Raw genomic sequence first — 10,047 nt, 5'->3', positions numbered from 1 at the left:
CGCCGCGCGGGGGCCGACGGGAGCCGTAGTTCCGCCGGGCCCGCCGGACGCAGCCGGCTCTATAGGCGCCGGGGAGGAGCGGGGACTACGGCCAAGATGGCGTCGGCAGCCGCCGCGCGGGGCGTTGTGGGGCGCGTAGTCCGGCTCCCGCGCCTCAGCGCCTTGGGTTGCTCGGGTCGCTAGGGCCGGAGAGGAGATGTTTGGACTACGGCGGCGATGGCGGGCGAGGGAGGGGGCCGCAAGGGCGCTCGGGAAGGGTAGTTTTGGCTCGCCGCCACGACTCAGCGCGGGTGCCCGGCTCGGCTAGGGACGTGAGGCCGCGAAAGTGGTGCGCTTCATGGGAAATGTAGTTTCCTGCTCCAGAGCTGTGGCAGGGGTTTCTCAGGAGATGGCTTGGACTACGGCGAACATGGCTGGCGGGGTGGGAGAGGGACGCAGTGCAACGCCATGGTGGGAAGTGCACAAGGTCCACAGAGTTCTGTGTTTGGAGTTCTTCACAGTTTTCCTCCCCAACATTGGACCTTATTGAGCAGAACACAAATAATGAGCCCTAGGCAGAGCACTGCTTGCTACCTCCTAGGTTCCCGACATCTAAGGCTGAGCAACCCCTTGGCACCTACAGAGTTCGTCTCCTGCTAAGAATATAATAATAAAAGGAAGGGCCTGAGGGTGCTGGTTGGGGGCAGCCCCCTCCCTCTCACCTTTGGCTTACTAGAATATGTTGCCCTGGGTAGGTCTCAGTATGGCACCATAATAAAGATTCAGATTCAGTATATTAGTCAACCATTGGCCATTTCAAACAAGCTGACTCTTCAATACTGGCGCCATGATATAAAACTCATCCAGTCACTTTCCGTTGGACTGGGTAGAACTTTCTGTTGGACTGGGTGTGCATGTGTGTGCTGTAACAATACAAATTTCCTCCACAACACCCAGCACGTCTAGTCCAGGGGTGGCCGAATTGTGGCTCTCCAGATGTCCATGGGCTGCAATTCCCACAAGCTGCTGACAAACCTATCCAAGGGTTCTTTTCCTTTTAACTTAAACATTACACAAGGGAAACTGGGGCTTAATTCAATTATCTTGTGCCACGTGCTATACCGTCAAAGCTGAAATACCTCTTCGTGAGCCACTTGCACACTTCCTTTTTCTCTCCTCCAAATGGCAGATCTCCACGGCCCAAAAAATTACAAGAATGTTCACTGAGAGGAAGCGCTAAAGCAGATCTAGGACATGTGCATCCCAAAGGGAAGGTCTGTGAGGTACTATTTCCGACCTACTAGACAGGAGGTATGAGTCTGGTGGTTTTAGACTAGAATCAGGACCCCGCTCTGAGCGGAGTTGGCGTGATCTTCTGGTGCAGCCGGTCCGATTGCAAGATAGTGGCTTTCACCTAATGGTTGGAATCATCCGGGAATACTTCACTGCAATGCGCCTTTCTGCCATTAGCATTCCGATACTTCAGAAATCACTTCAGAGATTCAATAGCAGCGTAATGAGACTCCTCAGAATTAAGACACCTGCCTCATAGCCATGTGATGGGGAGGATGAAAAGCAGCTACACTAAATGGAGCTAAAAATCCGCGTAATCAATAAGTAGGGTGAATGTAGGAAATAGTATACTTTCCACGAACATGTGAAGTTGCCTTACACCGAATCATACGCTTGGTCTATCAAAATCAGTATTTCCTGCTCGGGCCGGTAACAGCTCTCTCCAGATCTCAGACTGAGGTCTTTCCCATCACTTGCCGCCTGGTTCATTTAACTGGAGGTGCCGGGGACTGAACTTGGAGCTTCTACATGCCAAGCAGACAATGGATTTTCACTTTTTCATTATGTCAGTGAGTCACAGCCCCTCTCCAAACCGTGACATGGCATTCTCCTTTCAGTGGGCAAGCCTTTGAGGTGGATGGTCTGTGAATGTTCATGAATATTCTAAGGTCACAGGGAACAAAACTGTCTGGATGTTTGTTACCCGGCTTCTGAGAGGGGAAGAGGAGTTGTCTGTTTGATCAAGAGGGGAGGTAGATTTGTGGGACAGGCTGAGAACTGGGCCTTGAACATGGGGAGGTCAGGAGGCTGGGACACAGTCAGAGAAAGGATGCGAAGAAATGTGTGGAAACCAAGAAATCCATGAAAAGCATACTGCATTTCCTGTTGCACCGAGGAGATAATGTGTTAAGTATCTGTACACTTACTCCACATGTACATCTGAATCAAAAATTAGAGTGTACACCCAGCAGCATGTTTGAGTGGGCCCTTGCAGGCTGGTGCACGATGTTTCCAAATTTGAGACTGTGTGATCACCATAGTTTCTAAGCGATCCTGTTCCTCCCAGCCGAGACGCAAATGCTCCTCAGAGCAACCCCTTCATATATTCAAATACTGGCTTCTACACCAGTGAATGGCAGGCAGCAAGCAAGGTGAACGTGGGAATGGGACCAGATAGATCTCTTCTTTTATTACGCTCAGACCTTGTGAAAAGGCAGAGACAGTGTTTCTGATGAAGAACACAAAACAGAGCCTCAATCCGGAAACTCCGTCTCTCCTCCCTTCTTACAAGATCTTAACCAGATTAAAAGACGAGACTTTTCCACAAGCTTTACTGCCAGATCTTTGTTTCATGTTTGAAGCACAGAGCCAACGCAGGTTCTTGTTTTTGTTGCTCAGCGCCCTGCATTTTCCAGAATTTATTTAGAATTTAACCGCAAAACACCCCGTATTGAGTCTGCCAAGAAAACGCTGGAGGGCGTCACCCCAAGGGTCAGACATGACTCGGTGCTTGCACAGGGGATACCTTTACCTTTTTTACATAATAATTTAAATGCTTGCGATATGGCACACAGGCCATGCCATAAAAATAAATAAGCCAAGGATGGAATCCTCGATCCAGAAACTGGCGTGTGTTTGTGCACGAGTGTTTCAAACACGTCTGGGTGCAGCACGCGTGAATAACGTGGAGCCAGCCAACCCAACCCGGCCACTCCACCCTTTCAGGAGTTAAAACGATAGAGCTGCGATTTCCTGGCACTCCTAGAGTGCCCCGGGGCTGGAGGAATTGTGCGGGGAACTTCCGGTTGGGGCGCCGGGTACCGCTGCGCATGCGCCTCTCTCTCTCTCTCTCTCTCTCTCTCTCTCTCTCTCTGCTCCGCCCGCGGGGAGGGGCGTGGGTGTGGGCGGGGCTGGGCTGGGCCCCCCAGGCCCCCGGGAAGAAGGGGGCAGGTGCAGCAGGGGGGCTTGCATTCCCCTCGAGGTCCCAGGAGGGCGTCGGGTGAGTGGGCTTCCCCGGGGGGAGGAGAAGCATGCATGCACCAAGCAAGAGCCAGGCAAAGGGGAGAGGTTGGGGGTCTTGCAGTCCCCCTGGCTGGGATTGTAGCCGGCGTTTACCTGGCACGAGCAGCTGCCAGTGGGGGAAAATCTGCCACCCTGGGTTGGTGCCACTTTGGGGCTGGAGGGGGGGGGCAGAGGCTTCCTCTCTGCAGAGCCAGTGTGCGTGTTTATGGGGGGGGGGGGCTTAAGAACAGAGGAGTCTAGTCTGGAGAACCGGGTTGGGTTGCCCTCGCTCCCTCTGCATGCAGCCGGCTGGGTGGCCTTGGGCCAGTCACAGTTCTCTTAGAGCTGGCCTTGCTGTGCGGCGGTTGGGAGACGGGGGTTCATGAATCCCTGCTGGCTTCTGCAGATAAAGGTGAACCGTGAGTAACTCACGAACGCTCCTCCCCTGCCAGAGATGTTGTTAGTCTTGAACGTGCTCCTGGACTCTGGCTCTTTTCTGCCTCCACAGACAGACTGGCACGGTTACCCATCTCGATCGGATGCATTTTACGCATTGGCAGTAATATCAAGCGTGAAGATGGTTCAGTTTTGGGGGTGGGGGTGGTTCTAAAGTGCATGAATGCTTTGGAAAGTTTGGCGGTTATTTCATAGGCCAATTGACTTCTTAAACAAAACAAAAAAGATTTAATGACCAATTCTGTACAAGAAAGGTTTCCCCATGTCTCCCGCAAAGACCATGCTATAAAAAACTGAAAGGCGACAACAATCCTTTTAAAAGAAGCTAAAGAAGAAGCATTACGCAGAAAGGCTCTGGGATGGGATAATGGTCCATCCATTCCTGCATCCCATCTGGGACAAAGGACACCTGGAGAGATTTTTTTTGAGAGAGAGAGAGAGAAATGAGATTTCAGGGTAAGGAATTGTTTTCTGCTTCTGAGCAGGATTCCCCGTCATTAAGTCCAACATGATCTCCTGGATGGATCAAAGGGAAGAACCAGTGCTCCCAAGCCAGGATCTAGACCAAGGGCCGGAAGGGGGGAAAAGCCCGGGAGATGCCCAAACAGGTGAGTGAGCAGTCCCCTTGCCTCAGAGGATTGGTTTGATTCCCTGTTCCTCCACATGCAGCCAGCTAGGTGAACCTGGGCCAATCACAGTTCTCTCAGAGCTCTCTCAGCTCCATCTACTTCACAAGGCTAATGTTGTGAGGATAGGAAGGGAAAGCGATTGTAAGGCGCTTTCAGCCATATGAGGCCTGCAGGGTGACCTTGGGCCAGTCCCAGCTCTCTCCGAGCTCTCTCAGCCCCACCTACTGGCCAGGGTGTCTGTTGTGGGGAGAGGAAGGGAAGGCGATTGTAAGAGGCCTTTGGGTAGTAAAAAGCAGGGTACTCTGGCAAGTGGGCCGATCACAGCCAGGACCAGGGAGATCTCCTTGGGCTGCAGGAGTTGTTCCAGCAGGGTCTTTGGGCTGTCAGAGGCCTCCCCCACCTCCCTGCAAAATTGCTGGGAATTTAAAGGGCGGAACTCTGTCTTTAGAGATATAAAACAGACATACGTGAATAATATGTCATTTTACCCTTTTGCACGTCGATTCATATATTCCTTCCCCTCCTTCTAGATGAGGCCCCCACCAGTGAGCATGAGGAATGGGAAGAGGAGGAGGAGGAGGAGGAAAGCCGGATGGCCCCTGGTGGGCTGGGTCCAGAGGATAACTCCGTGGTCGCCCCACCAGTCCTAGACTGGGAAGAGGCCTGTCAGGCACTGCAGGGTACCGGAGGCAGCGTCAGCGGTGGTCTCCCCTGTGCCAGGCTCAGAGGGGAGAGGCCCTCCCAAGGGAGGCGCCCCTGGGTCAGCCATCACCGCCCCCGGGGCTACCGCCGAACACGGACCACTCCCCCCAAATCCTTTGACTGTCCTGACTGCGGGAAGAGGTTCACCTTGAGCTCGCACCTGATACGACACCAGCGGGTGCACACGGGGGAGAGGCCGTTCGGGTGCCGCTCGTGCGCCAAGAGCTTCTCTCAGCGGTCGGACCTGGTGCGCCATGAGCGCACGCATGCCGGGGTCAAGCTGTACCGCTGCACCCTGTGCCAGAAGTCCTTCTCGGGGAGCTCCCACCTCATCCGCCACCAGATCATCCACTCAGGGGAGAAGCCGTTCCAGTGCGACCTCTGCGGCAAGCGCTACGGGGACAGCTCCTACCTCACGGTCCACCAGCGGGCCCACATGGGAGCCCGCCCCTACCGGTGCGCCCGCTGCGGCAAGAGCTTCGGCCGCTCCTCCACTCTCATTCGCCACCAGCGGGTCCATGGCGAGGCCGTCCCCGCCCTGGGGGATAAGCCACGCCCCCGGGGGGTCTGGACCGCGTTTGCCCACCTCCCCAAGGGCGGGGACGGGGGCTCAAAACAAATTCTCTCCCCTCAGAGGTCGCTGACTTCCCCCATCCCATCCCTCACGTCACCCATGCGGCCTCCCTCTCACCTGGACCCACGGCCCATGAAGATCACGGGGTGGCAGTGGGGGGTGGAATAAAGGGCAGGAGCGTGATTGGGGGAAGGGGCCGTCTTGCTCGTGGCACCCCCTTGCCAGGGCATGGGATATGGCTGCCAAGGAAGTAACTGGAAGAAGAACTGATGATGGGCCATCAATTGCTAGGGAGGGGGATGGTTGCCAAGGCGATCCAAGAACTCCTGTTTTTATCATTATCATTTTAGCATCGCTCCCTAGACCAGGCTGGTGGGGGTCGGCGGGGGCAGCTTGGTTGGGGAGCCAGGACTCTGCTATTATTTTGGGTTCACGTAGGAATGACCTTCTCAGGGACCAGAACGATACCGGAGAACGGGTGACTGCAGCAGTGCGCTGGTAACCTCGGCAACAGAGCGGTGTTGATGGGTTACCGTGGGAACCGTGGCCGAGGAGAGCGGTGTGTTGGTTACCAGGGGGGCTCGAAGGAGGACCGTTTGGTTTCCCAGGCTGCGAGAGAGAGAGAAACAGGTGCTTGGTAACGCACCTGTTGTCGAGTTGGGTCGGTGGGGGTCAGCCGTTCTCGAAAAGAAAGGCCGAGATGACTGAACCGGATGCTTAAGGCCCCTGGTTCTTGGGGAAGGGAGGTTTTTAAGTCATACTTGGCCAGTCAGATGCCGATGAGAAAAATTGGGTACGGTCGTAGCTGGTTTCCATGGTGACTGCCAGCGTTCCTGGGCCGGACTTGGTTTTTACTTTTGGGGATATGTAGAGATTCGGATGGTAGAATGGACACCCACAGCCTGCAAGGCAGCCATCTTCTGGACGAATGAGGATGGAGATAGGTGTACATTATCCCAAAATGGCCACATCATCTTATTTCTGGCTTGTTTCCCGGGTTTGGAGGATCGCTGGCTTTTTACAAGATGACAAATGTATTTATTGAGCATTCTCTTCTGGCCTTTCTCAGTCCTTATTTTGTCTCTTATGGCAGGGGTCCTCCTGTGGTCCTCCAGATGCTCATGGACTACAATTCCATGTTTGCTGGCAGGGGCTCATGGGAATTGTAGTCCATGAACTTCTGGAGGACTACAGATAGAATGCTACGATTTAGAATCTAAATCTCTTGAGGCAGGGGACTCTTATGAAACAAAGGGTGTGAAGAGGATATCTTAAAAAAAAAAGACAACCAAAATCCCTGAGGAGACCCCTTGGTGCAATGGAAGTATTTATTACTAAAAATAAAAAAATAATGAACGTATCCTGCAAAGCACTGTTGCCAAATCAAGCTCCCGTTTGGGGATTTCATAATTAATCCTGAGAGACAGCTTGGTGTCCTGGCGAAGAGCGATAGTCTCTAATCTGGAGAGCCGGGTTTGATGCCCCTCTCCTCCTCCACAGGCAGCCATCTGGGTGACCTTGAACCAGTCACAGTTCTCTTAGAGCTCTCTCTGCACAGGGACTCAAGTACCTAGAAAAGTTGGATCTCGGGTTGAAAGTTGTAGGACCTTGAATTTGCCACCCGGGGGCAGCACAGAGCCACAAAAAGGGTATGTGGGGAACTGCATGGAAGGCCAAAGGGCTATACACTCCAGGAATTTTCCTTGCTGTGCTATAAATAGATCCAATATTTGCACATGACAGTAGGGCTCTCATAGCTTGAAGAACTGGCCGCCGACGGTTCAAATCTCACAGCCACAAGCCCACAAGGTGGTTCTGAGAGGGCGGCTTTGGCCTACCTTGCAGGGCTGTTAAAGGTAAGGTGATACGTGTTGAGGGTCTTGGAAGACTCGAAAAGGCGACGTATGAATGTGAATCTGGGTTCTCTTTCCTTTCTGGACGAACATAATAGCTCATTGCTGTCCTTAATATTTCTTAGAATCCTAAATGGGGAACAGACCTTCAGGGTCATCTAGTCTGACCCTCTGCAGAATGCAGGACTACCTACCCACCACGGTGACCCCAATTCCATGCCCAGATGATACCCTCACCCCCCCAAAAAAAACCCCTCAGAATCCCTGGCCTGGAAGAAATTCGCCTCCTGACCCCAAATTGGCAATTGGCATTTCCCTGGGCATGCAAGAAAGGGCCACAAGAGCCCAGCACCAACACAGCCCCTTCTGCTCACGTAGATTTGGCATTTCTGTCCAATGGCTCTCCAGCCTCTGCTTAAAAACTTCCAAAGAGGGAGTACCCACCACCTCCCGAGGAAGTTTGTTCTGCTGAGGAACTGCTCTGTCAAGAACTTTGATTTATTCCAACCTCTGTTCTCAGAAGTGGTCTATTTGGTTTGCAGCTGGGCTGCTTTAACTTCCTGCACAGAGGGGTGCCAACCTCCAGGTGGGGTTCGGAGGCCTCCTGGGATTATAATTGATCTGCAGGCCGGAGGAGATGGCCGATTTGGTGGGGGGACTGTCCGGCATTCCGCCCTCTGAGGCCCCTCTCCTCTCCCATTGCCACTTTGGTGACAAGTCGATCATTTCTGGGGAGGGGGCTAAAGCAGGACAGGATGCCCGAGAATTGGCCCTCTGAATTGGCACTGACCTCTGTCTGTTGGAAATCCACTCTCACTCTGGCAGAACTCCAGTCTGCACCTGGGGATTGGCAACCCAATGCTGGTGCTGGGGAAAAGTTAGAAATGCCCAGCAGTTTGCAATTCGATGCAACTCACCTGGCTGGCAAACTTGATCTATGTTTCCTGATACAGGGATGTTTTTTTTAAAGATTAAATGATTTCACTTTTGCTAGAAGGAAAAATCTATTTTTAGCCAACCAACTTCTGTCGAAGGGACAATCACACCGGAGAGGTTTATTTATCATTGAAACCATGATGTCATTTCCGGCTTTCGACAATACCGGTTTCTTTAGAAAGTGTGCCGTTCCCAGGAAGAGAGACCGGCAGAGGACTGAGTGCTGGTCCTGGGTTTGAATCCTGCACCGGGATGTGAAATGTTGTTTCCCTCAACTTGGCATAACGTGCCTTGGAGGGGTGGCGTTTTGGTGGTCAAAGGAGAGGAGCCCATCCGTGGACATCACCACAAATTCCTTGGCAGAAGGAAACTGGGAGTCATTCATACAGGACAGGCGGATTTCACAAAACAGGCCTGAGGAATTCTCGATTTCCAGTGGGTCACACTCCTTGCCCTGACCTTCACCATTGTCGTCACACAGCCCCTCACACCACCATGGCTGTTAGTTTGGCCTTCACAACTGACTCCTTACAACTGCCATCCACCCCTCTCCCCTAAGCAGGAGAGCGAGTCAGTGTGGGATAGGGGTTGGGTAGCTGGGACTGGAAGATGTAGGTGTCAGCCAGTGTGTGCGCATGTGTGGGAGTGAGCATGACCCAGAACCAGTGGTGAGGGAGAGGAGAAGCCTGGGCAGGCAAGGGGGAGCTGGGCCCAGGCCTGCTAGTGAGGGTGGAGGGCTGGGAATATGGGATCCCCTCCCTTGCAGGTCCCTGAATTTGCCCTCAGCAGCAAGCATAGAGTTGTGGTTAAGAGCGGAACCTTCTAACACGGCAAGCTCTGCCACATTCAGTCACCTGGGTGTCCTGGGGTTTGTCACAGCCCTGATAGTGCTGTTCTCACAGAGCAGTCCTGTCAGAGCTCAGCCCCATCTACCTATTAGGGTAGGTAGGGGAGAGGAAGGGAAGGCTGCTTTGCGATTCCTTCTGGTGGTGAAACGCAGGGTATAGAAACCAACTCCTCTTCTACTATTACTGCTACGACTCAAAGTAGTCATACTAAGTATAGTACTACTCCTAGTAGTAATATTACTACTGTTAGTAAAAAAAATACTGATTCCTTTATAAAACTGTCAAGGCAAAGGACTCTCACACAACCTTCTTTTCCCTACGTAAGAGGAGATTTTAAAACAGGAATGGATTTGGGACCATCTGTTGCTGAAGGGGGATCTGGCCTGACCCTGGCATTACTGCCCTTTGTGGGAACTTGGCCATTGCTTTCACCTGCCCTTACATGCCACCCTCAACCGTCGGCACGATCCCCACCTTTGCAGCCGTCACCACAGCTGCCAGAAGTGCCACAATCTGCCCTCACCAACTACCCCGCCCCTGGCACTGCCTGGAGCACGGACAGTCCTGCTGGAGATGTCGTCACCGTCCGACCGTCACCTGCCCCTTCCTCGTCATCACCCTCCCGGAGAAAAAAAAAGGAAACTGAGGCAGGATGGCAGAACCGTTCCAGGAAAACAAGGAAAGCAAACGTTTGTCGGTTTACCGGCTCCTGTTAACCTTTTTCTCTTTTGCATATCCGTCTCTTCCTTGACGTGGTGGCCGCGGCACCGCTGGCA

At 53.0% G+C, this 10,047-nt stretch overlaps 1 protein-coding gene across 1 annotated transcript; it reads left to right on the top strand.

Moving 5' to 3' along the window:
• Positions 1-3,050: 3,050 nt before the first annotated feature.
• On the top strand, positions 3,051-10,047 carry LOC143826082 (uncharacterized). Its single transcript, XM_077314673.1, has 3 exons — positions 3,051-3,089; positions 4,215-4,337; positions 4,889-10,047. Exons 2-3 carry the CDS (start codon positions 4,238-4,240, stop codon positions 5,800-5,802), a joined length of 1,014 nt encoding a protein of 337 aa, XP_077170788.1. The 5' UTR covers positions 3,051-3,089; positions 4,215-4,237; the 3' UTR covers positions 5,803-10,047.

Source organism: Paroedura picta, chromosome 16 (assembly GCF_049243985.1).
Source record: "Paroedura picta isolate Pp20150507F chromosome 16, Ppicta_v3.0, whole genome shotgun sequence".
Lineage (NCBI taxonomy): Eukaryota > Metazoa > Chordata > Lepidosauria > Squamata > Gekkonidae > Paroedura > Paroedura picta.
This window is presented reverse-complemented; position numbering and strand designations above follow the sequence as displayed.